At 39.7% G+C, this 19,852-nt stretch overlaps 1 protein-coding gene across 4 annotated transcripts in view; it reads left to right on the top strand.

Moving 5' to 3' along the window:
- The window catches only part of cep43 (centrosomal protein 43), an 86,678-nt gene that overhangs the window by 50,642 nt on the left and 16,184 nt on the right, over window positions 1-19,852 (top strand). For 3 of the 4 annotated variants that reach the window (XM_073051756.1, XM_073051754.1, XM_073051753.1), the window contains 2 exons: window positions 12,541-12,600; window positions 13,990-14,195. In XM_073051756.1, coding sequence (XP_072907857.1) covers window positions 12,541-12,600; window positions 13,990-14,195 — 266 coding nt within the window. The remainder of the gene's footprint in view (window positions 1-12,540; window positions 12,601-13,989; window positions 14,196-19,852) is intronic. The other variant, XM_073051755.1, reaches the window with a different exon arrangement.

Below are 19,852 nucleotides of genomic sequence, written 5' to 3' on the forward strand. Positions count from 1 at the left end.
AAGCACTTCTTCCAAAATTGTAGCATTAAAACTACAGATCATGTAAAGCTCATCACCAGGCAAACAGATCCTTTTGCTTTCTTTCTCCCTTGCTTTCTTACTGACTTCCACTGGGTGGTGGTAAAGTTCCTTCTGTGAGCCTATCCTGCTTGCTGATCGGAAAAGGACTGCCATTTGGTTACTAGTGCTGCTGCCCCATTTTTCTCTTGTAACAGGCTGGGTTGATCAGACACAATTATTCAAGTATCCAGGAGATGTGGTAATAAGTGCACACAACAACAACAAAGTAACTTAAGCATAGTTTATTATCAGAATAGATAGTACAAATAAATCATATCATATCAAGTCACAGGGATTTCTAGTCTCAATATTATCACTTGGTTGTTGTCGGGGCATCTCCGATTCCGATTAGTAAGAACACACCGTGGTCCCAGGTACTGAATGTGTTTCCGGTCTGAGTAAAGTTCCTACGAAGTGTGGAAAGTTCCTACTTGTTTATAAGTTTCATAAGTGCAGGGTCATCAAGAGACAGATAATTCCTTTGTTTTCATACCAGCACCAGTCTGGTTTCTTCAAACAAATCCTCAGCATACCCTCATACACCAACTAGACATTTTACTGTCTCGTTCATTAATCTTCATGATGAAACATTTCTTGGGCTTACATAGTTGAGTTCAGAAACAGTCCAGTTATCCTCCCACTGACAGACATTCAGTTGTTACTCGACAGTTCCCACATGTTCAGAAAGAGTTCAGTTGCCATCTAACCTTACTATATTGAATCATTGTTCTTTAAATCCTATATGCAATATCTCCATATTCAAGTCAACATTCAAAATTAGATCTTCAGCTTTCTAGTTAGAGTTAAACCTTCTGTTACAAGACCAAGGAGATGGTGGTGGACTTTAGGAGATCTAGGCCTCATATGGAGCCAGTGATCATTAATGGAGAATGTGTGGAGCAGGTTAAGACTTACAAGTATCTGGGAGTACAGTTAGACGAGAAGCTAGACTGGACTGCCAACACAGATGCCCTGTGCCGGAAGGCACAGAGTCGACTGTACTTCCTTAGAAGGTTGGCGTCATTCAATGTCTGTAGTGAGATGCTGAAGATGTTCTATAGGTCAGTTGTGGAGAGCGCCCTCTTCTTTGTGGTGGCGTGTTGGGGAGGAAGCATTAAGAAGAGGGACGCCTCACGTCTTAATAAGCTGGTAAGGAAGGCGGGCTCTGTCATGGGCAAAGTACTGGAGAGTTTAACATCGGTAGCTGAGCGAAGGGCGCTGAGTAGGCTACAGTCAATTATGGAAAACTCTGAACATCCTCTACATAGCACCATCCAGAGACAGAGAAGCAGTTTCAGCAACAGGTTACTATCGATGCAATGCTCCTCAGACAGGATGAAGAGGTCAATACTCCCCAATGCCATTAGGCTTTACAATTCTACCGCCAGGACTTAAGAACTTTTTAAAAGCTATTATTAATGCTTTTTGAGATAGTGATTTAGATGCATATCATTTTTTTACTGAGTTAAGAATTGTATGTAATTAGTTTTGCTATAACAAGTGTATGGGACATTGGAAAAAAAAGTTGAATTTCCCCATGGGGATGAATAAAGTATCTATCTATCTATCTATCTATCTATCACCCCTTGTAATAATGATCAGTAAGGTACAGAGAACTTGTTTCAACTAAAAAGCATATGGTTTCACAAACTATCTACCTGTGTGCACCCTACTAGAATCTCTGACCCTCCATGAACAGTATTGCCTGGGAAAGGAGTCTATGCTGGCCAGGCATTCCTCGTGGTACTGATCTCCATGTGTTCGTGGGGTCCTCCTTATCAGCGATAGTTGGTCTCTGGTTGATGGAAAGTTATTAGCTTGCATATTTGGAGCTCCTGACTCTTATACTGTTCCTCATCAATTGAACTGTTGGATCTCCATCCCATTGCTCAAGGTCACCTTCTTACTGGTCACTCTATAGGACTACAACTAACATTGTTGCATGGCTCTGCCCACCTTTTTCTTGTGTATTTGTGTGTTTTAACTCTGACTGGTCCAAGCCAGTTAAATGAGGCAACCCAGACAGAGTCTAATGAGATTACAGATTGCTTCTTTGGTATGTCTGGCATTTTACATAATAGGTAGCTACTCCTCTGAGAATGGTCAGGCTACGTCCATACTACACCGGATAAATCCATAACCAAAGCTTTTTCTCTTCGTTTTTAACCTCCGTCCACACTAAAACGGCGTTTTCGTCCCCTGAAACCGGACCTTTTCAGAAACGCTCTTCAGGGTGTGTAATTTTGAAAACGCCACTTGGGCAGATCAGTGTGGACGGAGTAACCGGAGAAATCTGAAAACACTGTCAGACGGCAGCGCGCCATTTCATGGTTTTCTTGAACGCAACCTAACAATTTCAGAACAGACGGCAACAAGACTGAAGCCAGAAGAGTTAGAAATGTACTCACCAAATACTTTGACCCATAACTTACTGAATAAATAAATATACTCACTTTGCCCTGTTTTCTGTCCTTGCTCGTATGAAGGTGGTTTACCTATTTATGCAAGTACTTCTGTAGCAATAGATGTGTAACAGCCTGATGTAACATTGTATGGAAATACAAGATAATACTGATGCAGCAATGTTTTACACATTTAACAAGGTGCTTTATTAATGCAACAGAATTAGTCAGTTTTTCAGTGTTCGTCATCAGCCGCTATACTGTCCGTGAACTCCCTGTCAGTTGCCTCCATACGCTCCAGTATTTGTTTTTTTTTACTTTTAAGTCCTCCTGCACGAGAGCCAACGGCTGCCCATCGTTTAAGTTTTTCTTGTCTGTAACTGAACGAACATGCACCATCTTTCACAGCCACACCAAACATGTCGCTTGTTTTCGGTAAATGTGTCCTGCGCATGCGCAGTAGGAGGAGATCCGAAATCTCTGTTTCAATGTGGCCAGAGATATTTTTATAAACGCCTAGTGTGGACGCCTATTGTTTTTACGTAAAACTGACGTTTTCAAAATTATCCAGTCTAGTGTGGACGTGGCCTCATATTTAACAGGTCATTACCTGAAGTTCCTTGTGTCTACATTCAATTGCTCTGATTAGATTGTCCCAGAGTCAAGAATCAGTACAAATTCCATGCCCTTTACATAACAAATAGCTACTTGTTTGAGAATGGTCTCAGGTTTAGCAGGTCATCACCTGAAGCTTCCTGTGTCCACATTCAGTTGCTCTGATTAGATTATCCAAAAGCAAGAATTAGTTTAGAGTCCACAAAATGGAGGGGGGAGGAGACATTGGTAACTGGTTTGTCTGCTTCCCCTGTCCTTGATTAGACTGTAGTTTCTAATTACAGTGCCCAACACTTCATATGGAACAGACCAGCAGTTTTCCATTCCATGTTGACTGACTCTTCTCTCTTACATCCAGAACCATCTCATCAGTCTTAATGTTGTCATATCGCAGAATCAGAAACCTGCATCCTTAGAACTGTTTCTCTATTGTTGCCTCTGTGTAAAGAGAATTCAAACATACTGAAAAAATAGTGCTCCTTATAGCTTTGATGAAGTTGTTACTTGATTATTGATTAACCAGGTTGGTTGCTTTCTTTGAATTATCTAACAGAAGCAAGATAACTGAATGTTCCATTGTGCTGGAAAAGTGTGTTGGGCTTGAAGATTTTCTAAGGTTGATGGGCCACTAGCATGTATCAAGTTTTGTTTGGTGGGATTAAACTTCAGGAAGGGAAATGTAATGGTATAACTCAAAGTTATAGTTGAATGATTTCTTTTTGTCCTTTCATTTAGTGTAGGAAATTTTAACTTTGCAGTGATATATGGACATTTCTGAATTTATTTTATTTGGTGTAGTTGTAAAAAGGGGATAATAAAGGAGTTTTAGCATGCAATGAGAAATTTATTGAAAAATATAAATGGGTACTAAGACAGTTAAAATATAGTATTTAGGTTTACATTAAGAATGGTCTTAACAAGTATGATCTAGTCTTCAATTAGTAAATAAATTGGCTCCAAGATTTCATTGCATCTTGGTAAACTTCTTCTGCACTCTCTCCACAGTCTCCACATCCTTTCAATAAGAGGATGACCAAAATTACAAGCAAGTGCATCTGACAGAAGCTTTATATATTTTAAATTTTTATTTCTTTGAGATACGGTGCAGAATAGGCCCTTCTAGCCTTTGGAGCCACGCTGCCAAGTAATCCTCCGATTCTGCAACATGACTTCCTTTACTCTTATCTCCATTGAAGGCAGGCATGCCATATACTTCTTTACCACATTATCCACCTGAGGTGCCATTTTCAGTTAACGATGGATCTGGACCTCAGTACTACCTCATTGCTATTAAGAAATCTACCTTTTAAATGTATACTTTCACCTTTTATTTGATCTTCCAACATGCCTGAATTAAATTCCAAGAGCTAGTTCTCTTCCTACATCTGTAACTGATCTATACTCAGATAGCCCCTCTGAAATCTGTAACTTCTGTCACTAAGTTGGAACAAGATTACAGGCACATTGATGCATCCACCATGTGAAGGTTTCTTCCTAAGCTGCACACCAAATTTCCATGACTTTGTCTCATCCGTCTTGCCCCTTATCTACAAAAAGATGTGGTGGAGAGAATCTAGAAGATGTTCACAAAAATGATCCTGTGAATTAAAGACCTAATGTATGAGGAGAGTTTGATGGCTCTGGGCTTGTACTCACTGGAGTTTAGAATAATGGGGGGAGGGGGAAACCTATCAAATATTGAAAGGCCCAGACAGAGTGGATATGGAGAGGATGGTCCCTATAGTCTAGGATCTAAGGGCTCAGCCTCAGAATAGAGGGAGGTTCCTTTAGAACAGGGATGAGGAGTAAATTCTTTAGCCAGGGAGTGGTGAATCTGTGGGATTCATTGCCATAGACAGCTGTGGAGGCAGAGTCATTGGGTACATTTAAAATAGGCATCCGTTAGTCTCGCAAGACCATGGATTTACACTTTGGAAAGTTTCCAGGGTGCAGGCCTGGGCAGGGTTGTATGGGAGACCAGCAGTTGTCCAAGCTGCCCCTCTCCACGCCACCAGTGTTGTCCAAGGGAAAGGCAAGGGCTGATACAGCTTGGCGGTGGTGGTGTTGCAGAGCAATGTGTGGTTAAATGCCTGGCTTAAGCTCACAACACGCTGCCTTAGCTGAGGCTCGAACTAGCGATCTTCAGATCACCAGACCAACGCCTTAACCGCTTGGCCACGCCACAACGGGTACATTTAAAGCGCATATACAAATATGTTTAAGACACATACATTAGGTTGCTCTTTATCGACTACAGCTTGGCATTCAATACTATCATCTCCTCAGAACCAAGCAATAAGCTTCTAGATCTTGGCCTCAATACCTACTTGTGCAATTGGATCCTCAAGTTCCATGAGCACAGGTGCACCATGAGGCTGTGTACCTAGCCCCTGTTCTACCCATTTTATACTTATGACTATGTGGCTAAGTACCTCTCCAATGCCACATTTAAGTTTGCTGATGACACCACTGATGTTGGCTGAATCAAAGGTGGAGACAGATCAACATATAGGAGGGAGATTGAAAATCTGGTTGAATAGTGCCAGAACAAGAACCTCTCACTCAATGTCAGCAAGATCAAGAAGCTGATTATTGATTTTAGGAGGAGGAAACCTGTAGTCCATGAGCCAATCCTCATTGGGAGGTCAGAGCTGGAGAGGGTCAACAACTTTAAATTCTTCAGGCCCAGCATGCAAGTGCCATCACAAAAAAACCATGCCAGACTTCCTTAGAAGTTTGCAAAGATTTGGCATGTCATCTGAAACTTTGACGAGTTTCTATAGAAATGTGGTGGATATTGACTGGTTGCTTCAGAGGCTGGTATGGAAACAACAATGCGCTTGAATAGAAAATCCATGAAAAAGTAGTGGATACAATTCAGTCCATCACAGGTTAAACCCTCCCCATCATTGAGAACATCTACATGGAGCTCTGTTGCAGGAAAGCAGCACCCATCATCAGGGACCCAGTACTCCCTTCTCACTGCTGCCATCTTGAAGAAAGTGTAGGAGCTTCGGGGACCCACACCAGCAGGTTCAGGAGCAGTTATTACTGCTCAACCATCAGACTCTTGAATCAGAGGTAATAACTTCAGTCAACCTCACTTGCCCCATCACTGAACTGTTTCCACATGATCTCACTTTCAAGGACTTTTCATTTAATGTTCTCGATATTTATTGTATATTTATTTTTTCTTTTGTACTTGCACAGTTTGTTGTCTTTTGCACATTGTTTGTCTGCTCTGTTGGGTATGGTCATTCTGTTGTATTTCTGAGATTTACTCTGTATGCCTGCAAGAAAACAAATCTCAGGGTTGTATATTGTGACATATATGAACTTTGAGGTTAATAGGTTCTTGATTAGTAAGAGTGTCAAAGGTTATGGGGAGAAGACCGGAGAATGGGGTTGAGAGGAGTAGTAAATCAGTGGAGTAGTCTCAATTGGCCAAATTGCCTAATTTTTCTCATATGTTTTATGGTCTTATAATCTCTAACTCTAGAATCCTCTGAAACTCTGCACATCCATAATTTTAATCACACTAGTATTGTTGACCATGCTTTCGGTTGTCTGAACTACAGGCATTAGCATTCCTTGCCTCTCCTTGTGCACTTCCCCTTTAGACAATGCAATAATGTTTATTATATTTTACCTAGATGTCATATTACTTTTGATAGTGTCGCTATGGATTGTCTTGTGATGTTTATGATATTAAAGGAGTTTTGGATCTGAGGTAACAGGAGATTAGAAAGAAGTGTAGGTTGATGAAGACAATGAGTAGCTTGGTTCAAATACTGAATCTTGTAATTTCAAAACCAGCCTGCTTGTGGCTGGAGAAGTAAAAATTGGGTAATAAAGTCAGACTGGATATACAGCTCAACAGCTTTAGTGAAAATATGCCTGTGCTTTATTCATGTTGTGTTTCTAATCTGTGACTTTGGTGCCTGTTGTTTGCAAAGAAAGTCTATATCTTCTTTGTCTCTTTGAGATTGAGGAGGATTTGCTTCCACTGCAGTTCTGAGGAGTGTTAGGCTAATGCGGAGCCTGCACTACGTGACACAGTTGGGGCTAGAGGTTCTCAACAGGTTGTGTGGCTGGTTAGTGTTATGGTATGCTCCTCCCTCTTTTTGACATTTCTACTTCTGACCCAGAGCAGTTCCAAATTCTGCTGCTCCGTTTTGAGACTTCACAGGTTAGGTATTCACTCAGTTTGATAACGGTATTACACTTTGTCAAGGAAGCTTTAAGAGCAACCTTCCATCTTTTTCCTTGTCCATTTCGTAATTTGTGGTCATGGCAGGACTTGGTATCTGATTCAAGTTTCTGATGGCATGCAAGTGAGTGAAGGACCTGTCCATCAAAGCTGACCATTTGAGGATATGTATTTTGCGGATGTCAAGTATAAGGTCCTTTATTTCATGCTTCAATGAATTGTGTCTATAGTAAACTCTGTTAATTCAGCACACTCAGGACTTTGTTGCTGAAGTAGCTGATTTTGCAGACTGAAATGTTGTATAAATACCTCTTTACATATTTATATTGCTTTTTTAAATGTTATGTTTCTATTCCTCCCCTCATCTATTCCACACTCTGGCCTTTTGCCTCTTTTCACCTGCCTATCACTTCCCCTGGGTCCCTCTTCCTTTCTCCTATGGAGGACTCCCCTCTCATCAGATTCTTCTTCTCCAGACCTTTACCTTTCCCACCCACAGCTTCATCTATTTCCTTCCAGATAACCTCCTTCCCCTCCCTCAACTTTTTTATTCTGGCACTTCTTCCTTTTTTCAGTCCTGAAGAGGAGTCTCAGCCCGAAACATCAACTGTTTATTCCTTTCCATAGATGCTGCCTGACCCTTCTGAGCTCCTTAAGTATTTTGTGTGTTACTTTATGTTTCTTCTGTTGATTTTCTATTAATTTTAAGGGTAACTCAGGAACTAGGGTTGTGATTAGTCTGAAGGCAGCATGAGATTCAGGGCTTCAGAGAGTGGACAGATTGCATGAGAAGGAAAGAAGGACGAGATCCAGAGCTCTGGCAAGTGGACAGGGTGAAAGATATCCAGAGCCCTGGTAAACAGATGAGGAGCATGGTAGTCGTCACCTTGGTAGCAATGGTCTTTAATAATGCTTTAATTTTTAAAAAGCATCAGTTTGGGTAGCTGCACTTATCCGTTCAACTCATTTTCTTTCATTCACAAGAGCCAGGTGCGGAATCATTGGGATTTCAGATGGTGACCCAGATACGAAATCATCAAGTTTTCTGAATGGTCAGATAGCAGGTTATTGGAGTCTTACATATCTCAGCTCAGTTGGCACTTTAATAAGACTAAGTCACAGGAGCAGAATTGGGCCATTCGGCTGATCGAATCCGCTCCACCATTCCATCATGATTGATTTATTATACTTCTCAGCCCCCATCCTCCTGCCTTCTCCCTGTAACTGCTATACTGTATTTCATCACTATACAGTACTTCAAGTTACAGCAGTCTTTGTAAAGCTTGGGCTCTAAGATTATGGCTTAGGTGCTTGTATACCACTCTTCTCCTTACCATTTCCAGAGCTGATTTATGTTTGCATTAATTTTTAAGCTGTTGATCCTAACTGTAATGTCACCTTCTAGATTCACAAACTGGTTTCTTTCCAGACAAAGGAAAATAGATAAACGAACATTTTAGAATATTGTTATAGTGCTCTATAACACTTACTGTAGTGTTACAGAGTGCTATAGCACTACTTTGGACAAGATAGACCAAAGGGATTCTCCTTGTGACTACTCCAGTTTCCAACATCTTAAAATGTATATATGGTGAAAACTAGATTTAAACAATAAATGAATACAAGTGTGATGGGAGAAAGTGTAATCTGTTGTATTTTTTCTTACAAAAGCACATTGTGGCTTTAGAGTACTCACAAAAGCTTGCTTACCTCAGTTATGTTCAGAGCTCTTTCAGAAGCAGTTCCTCCTTTTGAGGTGTTATGAACCCCGTAACTGGGTTACTTACCAGCAAAGATAGAGACGTCCATGGGAGTCTGGTGATACTATTTTTAACAGTATTTATTAGTAAAAATACACAAAAATAATATCAATGCAAATATACAGATAATATACGTCGTCAATACTAAACCTAAAAGTGCGGGTATAATAATAATCAATAAGAAATAAGCTCTATCGTTGTCTAGGGGATAATGAATTGTCCGATGGAAATATAAAGTTCGTTTCAGTTCACACAGGCTGCGGTGTTTGTCACTGTGTTGCAATTGTTGGAGAAAGAGAGTGATAGAAGAATGAGAACAGTTACCGCTATTGTTTTTGCCAACCTTCCTTTATGATTTCGATCCGTTGGTGTCTCATTGTTGTGGCCGTTCAAGTATGACCTCTCCTTTAGCTAAACCGTTCTTCCGTGATGAGCCCGCCACCCAGGCAAGGGAGGACACACACGAGCTCTCACCGGCTTTCGCTATAAAATGCTGTCACTGGATTTCTAGCGTTTCTTCTGGTGCGTCTGAGGGGTGTTCCCCAGACCCGGCTTTTATCCTCACTCACAGGGTCTCAGATATCAATCAGGTTGGGATGATGCAATCCCTCAACCAGACCACTCTGGCTGCCCCCGAGGGGTTTCAATGAATAGTACAGTACTCAATACACAATTCCTTCTCCAAGAGACAATAGCAGTAATCAGTGGTTCCGTTCCGCTTTTGTTAGGAGACATTCCACTTTTTGTGTGTTCCTGCGTCTCTCTCTCTCATTACTGACATGATGTGTATCTCTCTCATTTCCTGGGTATCAGATCCGAAATAATAGCGATCTTGCGATTCTCAAAAAGGAGGGGGCAACTTTGCACCCTTCGGCCCATCAGAGTTGCTCCACATTCGTAACAGAGGAAACAGCTGCTTTGTTGCAGAATGAAAAAGGAAGTAGAAAATGAGGCTACCTGTACCTCTTTTTTCCTCTTGGCAATTTTTAAATGTGATGTTTCTTTAAAAGATGGCAGAATTAATAGATATGCTGCTTTGAAACTCCAAGGGCCCTGCTTTGGTCCTGACCATGGATGCTGTTTGTGCATTCTCCTTGTGACTACTGAAGCCTCCAACATCTTAAAAGTGCAAGTAGATAGGTTAATTCACCAAATGTAAATTGCATCTTGTGTGTACATGCTTAATAGAATTTAGAAGGCAGGGAACATTGATAGGAGTATGGGGTGAATAAATTGGAATTTGTGTAAATGGGTATTATTCGATGGTCAGTGCAGTTTGTAACCTGTATGACTCCATGTCTTTACGAAAATTTTGTGGATACACAAGATGATTTCATCTTGTTTAACTATAGTCACAAGCTATGCTACACAATGCATTAGACCAATAGGCAGCATGTAACTAGCAATGTTTGATCATGGCAACCATGTTAATTTGTAGTAGAAGTTGAATCTGCCAACTGGAGTTTTTTGTTTGAAAGGTTTGTTTGTTTTTCCTGACCTTCCTGCTTTCTCTTCCTTCTTCCCAACCATCCATCCCAGTGATTCTAATCAATTTTTAATCTCGGAACCAAAACTTTCAGCAGGTTTTTAACATTGATTTAAATGTTCCAGGAAGGAAACATTTTGTGCCACCAAGGTTTTATGTTAATAACAGATTGATATTGGAAAGGAAGATGTGTGAATAAGCTATTGTGATTACGTAAGGGGGAAGCACATGTTGAGAAGATTTCATTCCAGTCCCTTATTGAGTTAACCAAACCTGGATTATATATTAGTTAATATCTATTGAGAGAGAGAGAAAAAAAATTAACCATTTCCACATGTGATTACTTTCAATGGAATGAATGCATGTGGTAATTCAGTGAAACCAGTTTTGAACAGTACCCTAGCATCCACGATTCGGTATGCAAATGTACACTTTCCAGGCATGCCAAATTGTTTCTGCCACTTTTGGAACTGTGTTTGGTATTATTCATATTTTTCAGGAAGGGAGAGATTTATTAAGGGAAATTCAATAAATAAGAATAATAAGCCAATTTTGCTATTAGAAAATTCAAAATGTAAGACTAGTTAAGTGTAGATCTTCAGCCTGAACTTCATATTGGGGTTAAATATTTGGTTCGGTTCAGGAAGTAATTGGTGTGAAGTTTCTTCCAGAATCCAACATCCAACATGGTTCAGGATGGTTAGTTTGCCAGGGTGATGAATGGAATCAGTGCCAGAATCATTTGGGGTTGACAGTCAAAGATAATACAGTCTTCCCAATATTTAGTTGGAGGAAATCAGTTATTCAGAATTTTAGCCACCTCTGTTTAACTTAAACATCCCTTCATTGTGCCTAGTAGTAGAACGTGTAAGTCAGATGGAGATGGATATTGTCATTTTACATGTGGGAAATCATGCTCTGTTTTCAGTTGAAATGCTGAGGGGTAGCATTGTAGAATTTTTCTTCAGAATGTTATCCCTGATTTTGCTTGTTTGAAACTTAAGGAAGAGAAGGCTGGAAATAGTAATACATCCAAGTAGGTGCATTATATAGTCACTACTTGCATAAGTTTCTGGCTAAGTAACAATGAGCTCAGGCTCTACTGAACAGTGTGAAAGGAGAACATGACATCTGCGTCTAAAGCAAATTTGAGAAATGGGTTGATGGTGGTGGAAAGGAAACTGACAAATGGTAAGAGGCAGAGGAATCTATTGTAAACAGTTCTGTTTATATTTTATAGATGTGTCAGACAGGTATAATTCTGAATCTTTTCTCTTTTTTCAAGCCTTGATAACTATTGGATTATTAGTATCTGTATACATCTTTATGTACATTTAGAGACTCTTTTCATTGACTTTCCAATGTGATTTCCTTGCATTCCTGTGGAGGATGAGGAGGTCAGTGTTACATTCTCTTTTGCCTTATTTCTTTTGCTGAATGACAATTTTATATGTCAATCATGCTTGTCTTTTTTTTAAATTAAAAATGCTCTTAGCATATCAGTATTCTTACTACCAATCCACTGACCACATGATACTGTTTTATTTTATATTTTAATAAGCATTGATTGCTATTTAAACTCAGATCTGGTGCAATAATCAAGCAAAGTATTGTTCTGATTACCAAAAAAAACCTACAGATGCTGGAAATCTGAAATGAAAACTGGAACTGCTGGAAACACTTTGCAGGCCGGGCAGCATCTGAGGAAAGATAAATCCATGTTCTATGAGGGTTGTCACTTTGCAGTGGATTCTGTATAATGTTCAGTGAATAAATATTAGACTCACAATGTATAATTCATACCATTTCATTTAAATAATTTCTTGCTTGGTTATATTTAATCAAGTGACTTTTTTTCATGTGAACACAATTCTTAGAAGAATAATTTAATGAGGTTAGAATGCATTACCAAAGACTTCACCATCTACTGACTACTTGAAATCAGTGGTTCCATGTTAGATATAGCACCAGTTAAATGATTGTTTTTATGTTCATGTTCATGTTCAGATACCTAGATACAAAGGAACTGGTAAAGTTAAAGAGAGCGGGGAGAAAGCTGGTGCGAAGGTAACTGCATATGCCACAAGCTGGTGATGGTGCAAGCATTGCCTTTAGCACAGACACAGCACATAGATAATGCATACAGTAAATCTTAAAAATTACACAACTTTCTCTATCAGTTTTATTGGGTTGCTGTGGTTTTGGGAATCCCTCTAATGCAGTTATATTAGGTATATTTCTGAATAAACAGCTTTAATGCCTTTTATTTATTTGATGCTACAAATAAGTTTAATTAGTCTCTTGCAGCATCATATATTTGTGGAAATACTATTCTGCTAAATCTGTGTAGTGTCATAAAAATTACATTATTTCTTAAATTCCTCATGTCAGTGAGATAGTGTTTGATGTTGAGGTTACTGAGTTGCTTTCATCTGTTATATTTAGTTTCCATGCTGGTTTGATATTGTGTGCTAATCTGTGCTAATGGTTAATGCACAACTGTAAACAAATAGCCTGCTATTGATGAGTATTATATAGCTTAACATACCATTGCCTCTTCTTTCTAATGTTATAAATATTGTGTAGTTTGCCTTTGCTAATATTTAATCATTTGCATAAAGTTATAAATTAATGATGATTTTTGACTCTAACAAGGCATCTTTGTAAGCTAGCAATGGTATATATAGTTGTGTGTGTCCTATGCTATTGCACATTATGCTGACAGAACTGAAGTGATGTTTGAGTTACATAGGATAACAATAGCTAGTAAGTAAAATGCTTAATATGCTATTTCATTCCTCCTTCAACTTGATAGATTTTTACATTGAGATAATATAGCAATATACCAATTTTAAACCAAAACAATGCTAGAATAAGTCAGAGTTGATCTTTATTTTTTAACTGTGAAGTACTGTAAAATTTGTAATGGGTAATTTTAAAGTTAAGGAAAAGCTGAATTCATGCAGTAATAGTTATATTAGTTTGTGGATCTTAGTCCTGATTCAGTACTGTTCCTTATCTCATCCCTCATTCCATAAAGGCTTAAGATCAGTAGGTTGCGTGAAAATTTGTTCACAAATTCACTATCATTCTGCACTATCTCTGTAATTAGGTTAAAATGTGTAGGGCTCTAGTATTTTCTTACTGGCTATCCAAGCCTTGTAACTTACATGCTGATGAAATAATTGTTTGTGAACTTGCATGCTATAATATGTAGCAATCATTAACATTTGGAATGTTAACTAAATTTGTTTATTAAAGCATTATTGTGTTATTGCAGGAGTGATAGATCATAGAGTATTTAATATCTGAGTGCCATTTTCTGATTCAGACTGATTCATTCCATCTGTTCAGTGATTCACTACGATTCTTTATTGATAATTCTACACATTTGATTTAACGTATTCAATCCGTAGTCCTCTTAAAATTGTACCACTTGTATTTGCATTTTCAAAGGTCATTGACACAAATCTTGGAGATACCAGTATGGCCTCAGGTGATATAAAAACTGCAGCTAATCTACCTCCTGGAGAGCCGAAGCAAGATTTATTATCTAACACGTCCACTGGCCTCCCAGAGAAGAATGAAAAGCTATATTTCGGTGAAGATGACGATTCATTCTTTGATGATCCTTTGCCTGAGCAAATGAAAACCTATGGTTGGTAAGGCAAGAAATTTGTATATTTAATATGACAATTTGAATTTATTTAATATCATTTAATGTACTCAAATGTCTCAAGACCCTTTGTAGAACATTATCAGACCAACTCTGTTAGTAACCCATGTTAGAGCAATAAGGATTGGTAATCAAAGCAGTTTGATCAATAAGGTAATTTTGAGGATGACATTAAAGGATGGGAGAGTAAAGAAAATAATTCAAAAACTTGGACAACTGAAGAGAGACAGTGGAGACAGTCTCAACTGTCTCAACTGAGGAGAGACAGTGGAAAGCTTGAATCTCTAAGAAAAGAATCTTGAAACTGAGGCATTGCCAGGTTAAAAGGCAGTACCAAATCTGTGAGCAGCTGGGTGATGGTTCAATGGAATGGATGTGATTTGGGATGTGAGTGGAAGACATTTAGATGAGCTCAAGTTTACAAAGTGTGGATTGTATTTAATTCTGTGAGGAAATTATGAAAGGGTTGTTTGCAGGTATGGTGTGCATGTATCACAATATGCTCTTTTCAGTGTCTTATCAAACATGTATTGTGTGATTAATTCAGAATATGGCTTTTTATATATCTATATACAGTGGCATGCAAAAGTTTGGGCACCCCTGGTCAAAATTTCTGTTACTGTGAATAGCTAAGCAATTAAAAGATGACCTGATTTCCAAAAGGCATAAAGTTAAAGATGTCACATGTCTTTAATATTTTAAGCCGGATTACTTTTTTTATTTCCATCTTTTACAGTTTCAAAATAAGGAAAAGGGCCCGAAGCAAATGTTTGGGCACCCTGCATGGTCAGTACTTAGTAACACCCTCTTTGGCAAGTATCACAGCTTGTAAGCACTTTCTGTAGCCAGCTAAGAGTCTTTCAATTCTTGTTTGGGGGATTTTCGCCCATTCTTCCTTGCAAAAGGCTTCTAGTTCTGTGAGATTCTTGGGCCCTCTTGCATGCAGTGCTCTTTTGAGGTCTATCCACAGATTTTCGATGACGTTTAGGTAGGGGCACTGTGAGGGCCATGGCAAAACCTTTAGCTTGCGCCTCTTCAGGTAGTCCATTGTGGATTTTGAGGTGTGTTTAGGATCATTATCCTGTTGTAGAAGCCATCCTCTTTTCATCTTCAACTTTTTTACAGACGGTGTGATGTTTGCTTCCAAAATTTGCTGGTATTTAATTGAGTTCATTCTTCCCTCTACCAGTGAAATGTTCCCTGTACCACTGGCTGCAACAAAGCCGAAAGCATGATCGATCCACCCCTGTGTTTAACAGTTGGAGAGGTGTTCTTTTCATGAAATTCTGTACCATTTTTTCTCCAAACATACCTTTGCTTATTGCTGTCAGGAATTTCTATTTTAACTTCATCAGTCCACAGGACTTGTTTCCAAAATACATCAGGCTTGTTTAGATGTTCCTTTGTAAACTTCTGACGCTGAATTTTGTAGTGACTGATGAAGATCATATTTGTGCAGGTGTCGCTGTGCAGTAGAACAGTGCACTACTACTCCAGAGTCTGCTAAATCTTCCTGAAGGCCTTTTGCAGTCAAATGGGGTTTTGATTTGTCTTTCTAGCAATCCTACGAGCAGTTCACTCGGAAAGTTTACTTGGTCTTCCAGACCTCAACTTGACCTCCACCATTCCTGTTAACTGCCATTTCTTAATTACATTACGAACTAAAGAAACGGCTACCTGAAAACGCTTTGCTATCTTCTTGTAGCCTTCTCCTGCTTTATGGGCATCATTTATTTTAATTCTCAGAGTGCTCGGCAGCTGTTTAGAGGAGCCCATGGCTGCTGATTGTTGGGACAAGGTTTGAGGAGTCAGGGTATTTAGAAAGCTTTGAAATTTGCATCACCTGGTCTTTCCTAATGATGACTGTGAATGAGTCATAGCCCTAACAAGCTAATTAAGGTCTGAGACCTTGGTAAAAGTTATCTGGGCGCTCAAATCTCTTGGGGTGCCCAAACCTTTGCATATATAGGCCACTTGGCCTGTGGAGTCTGTTCTGCCATTCCAACATGGCTGATTTATTATCCCTCTCTACCCCATTCTCCTGCCTTCTCTCCGTAACCTTCGCTGCCCTGACTATTCAAGAACCAATCAACTTCTGCTTTAAATATACCTTGTGACTTGGCCTCCACAGCCATCCCAGATTCAGATGTAACCCATCTTTTTGTACAGGTCTAACCATCCCCAGAAGATCTCCCAATGATCCAGAAATCTGAAGCCCTCCTCCCTGTACCAGATCCTCAGCCACTCATTCATTTTTACTATCATCTTATTCCTGCCCTGATTAGCATGTGACATCGGGAATAATGCAGAGTTTACTACCTTGGCAGTCCTGCTCTTCAGCCTCTTCCTCAACTCACTATATTCACTGCACAGGGCTTCTTCCCTTTCCTACTTATGTCATTGGTGCCAATGTGCACCACAACCTTTGGCTTTTCATTCTCTCTTTTGAGAATATTCTGCACCCACTCTGATACATCTTTTAATCTAGCACCTGGGAGGCAACACACCATCCTGGTGTCTTTATTTATAGGCACAGAATCTCCAGTACATCCCCTTAACTATTGGGTCCCTGTTACAATCTCACTACTTGACTTTATCATTCTCTACTGAGCTTCAGAACTGGCCTGGCCTCTGCTGCTGTGCCCTAATAGGTCATCCTCCCAGTAAATCCCAAGAGGTGTACTTGTTGCTGAGGGAAAAGGACATGGGGGACCACTGCATCAGCTACTTTCTCCCTTCCTTCTCCTGGTGGTCACCTGTGTACTATCTGAAATCTGCACTCTGGGTGTGACCACCTGAGTAAACATATCTAAGAGGTTTTCAGCCTTCTGGATGGCCCTGAGTATATCCAGCTCCAGTTCCTTGATCTTGTCAGTCAGAAGCTGAAGTTGGGTGCTCTTTCTGCAGATGTAGTTATCAGGGAGACCACTGGGTACCCTGTAATCTCACATTTCACAGGAGGAGCATTCCACTGCCTTAACTACTATCCTGTCTGCATTTGTTATACACATGGCTCTAACTTTTTGAGCTTAAGTTTTACAATCAACTTAATGATTCCGCACCTTTAGCCTCTGCCTGTTCTTGTCGAAGCCTGTTGAGCAAAATCTGACCTCTCTAACACAGGCCTACTCCAACAGTGGCTACTCCATTTGCACCTTCTTTCTTTTAATTGTCTCTAATAAGACTTATTCCTGACAAGACTGGATATTCCATCCTCATCACCTACCATTTTCAGAGGGATCTTGTATTCCATGTTCCTAGACCTCTTAAAGTTGCCATGCAAATAGATACGGTTGCTAAGATGGTGCATAGTATGTTGGCCTTCATTATTTGGCAGTTTTAAGTTCAATAGTTGTGAGGTAATATTGCAGCTCTATAAAACCCTGGTTAGACCACACTTGGAATGTTGTATTCGGTTCTGGTCATTTCATTATTGGAAGGGTGCAGATGAGATTTACTGGGATGCTGCCTGGACTGGAGGGCATGCCTTATGTGGATAGTTTCAGTGAGCAAGGGATTTTCTCTTTAGAACATGGGAGGATGAAAGGCAACTTGTTTGAGTAATACAAAAGATAAGAGGCATAGATTGAGTGGATAGTCAGAAACTTTTCCTCGGGGCAGAAATGGTTAATCCGAGAGGACTTAATTTTCAAGTGATTGTAGGAAAGTATGGGAGGGGGGTGTCCAAGGAAAGTTTCTCACACTGTGAGTGGTGGGTGCGTGGAATACCCTGCTGGGAAGGTGGTAGAGGAAAATACATTAGGGATATTTAAGTAACTTTTAAATAGGCACATGGATGATAAAAAAAAAAGGAGGGTTATGTAGGAGGTAAGGTTTAGGTTGATCTTAGAGTGATCCTTAGGAGGGATGGGTTAGATTGATTGTAGGCACAGCATTGTGGGCTGAAGGGCCTGTATTGTTTTAAGTTTTATTTTCTATGTTCTTTGTAAACCCAAAATCTGATTACATTGCACAGTTTTGCTGTCACTGCCAATAGACTGCATTTGGAAAGGTTTTCAGGGTCAAATTTCTTTATTTTCTTTCTCTCTGGATATATTTAATATTACAAACCAATTACCCTGTTTACTTGCCCCTATCTTTATGTACTGTGTTTAAAGGATGTGGAAAGAAGACGATATAAGGAAAATGCTATTGTATTTGCAATATTCACCATGTGGCAGAAATGCATGGAGTGTTTTTGGAATTAATTTATTATTGTTACATTGCTGAGGTACAGTGAAACGCTTGCCTTGCATGCTATTCATACAGATCAGTTCATTACACAGAGCCTTGGGGCAGTTCAAGGTTTAAAATAAAGTGCTATAGCTACAGAGAAAGTGCAGTGTAGGTAGACAGTAAAGTACAAGATCACAAGGTTGTTCAAAGTTAAAAGTACACTTACTGTCTAAGTATGTATATGTCACCATGTACTACCCTGAAATTAAATTCCTTGCAGGCATTCACAGTAGAACAAAATACGATATGAAATACTGCACACAAAGACCGGCAAACAGTCAATGGGCAAAAGAAAGCTGTGCAAATACAAAAAAAAGTAAATAAATAATACTGAGAACATGAGTCCATATGCTGTGGAATCAATTCAGAGTTGAACTTATTCATGTTGGTTCAGAAGCCTGATGGATGAAGGATAATAACTGTTCCAGAACTTGGTGGTGTGGGACCTAATGCTTTTGTACCTCCTTCCTGATGGCAGTATAAGAAGAGGTTAGGCCTGGATGGTGCTTTCTTGTGGCAGTGCTCCTTGTAGATATGCTCAATGGCAAGGAGGGCTTTTTCTGTGATGGACCAGTCTGTATCCACCACTTTTTGTGGGCCGTTTCCATTCTGGACCATTGTACAACCAGTCAGGATACTCTCTACATCTATAAAAAAAAATTGTCAAAATTTTAGATGACATGGCAAATCTGCACAATCAATGAAGAAAGTAGAAGCAATGTCGTGCCTTCTTAGTTATGCCCTTGTATGCTGGTCCCAGGACAGATTCTCGGATCTGATAATGCTCAGCAATGGAATTTAAAGTTATTGACCCTCTCCACCTCTGATCCCCTAATGAAGACCTCCAGTTTCTTCCTCCTGTAGTCAGTAATTAACTGGCTTTTGAACCATACAACCAGATTTTCAATCTTCTTCCTTTATGCTAATTCACTACCACCTTTGATCCAGCCAATAACAGTGGTGTCATCAGCAAACTTAAATATGGCAATGGAGCTATACTTAGCTTCACAGTCATAAGTAAGAGGAGGTAGAGTAAGGGGTTAAGCACACAGCATTGTGGTGCACCTATGCTGATGGTGATTGTGAAGGAGGTGTTGTTGGAAATCCATACTGACTGGGATCTAGGAAGCTGAGATCCTTCAATGTGTGCAGCAGGGTGTTGGAGATCTTTTACCAGTCTGTTATAATGAGTGCAGTCTTCTTTGCGGCTTTATGTTAGGGGAGGGGCATTGGTGCTGATGATGCAAAGAGACTAAGTAAGCTCATCAGAAAGGCTGGAGCCATCATTAGCTACAACCCAGACTCTTGAGTTAGTGGTGGAGAGGGGTCATTAGTGGAAAGCAGGTCATTAAACAAACTGTTATCTATAAGGGACAATCGGTCACATTCTCTCCATGATCTACTGAA

The sequence above is a fragment of the Hemitrygon akajei genome, chromosome 7, assembly GCF_048418815.1.
Source record: "Hemitrygon akajei chromosome 7, sHemAka1.3, whole genome shotgun sequence".
Taxonomy (NCBI): Eukaryota; Metazoa; Chordata; class Chondrichthyes; order Myliobatiformes; family Dasyatidae; genus Hemitrygon; species Hemitrygon akajei.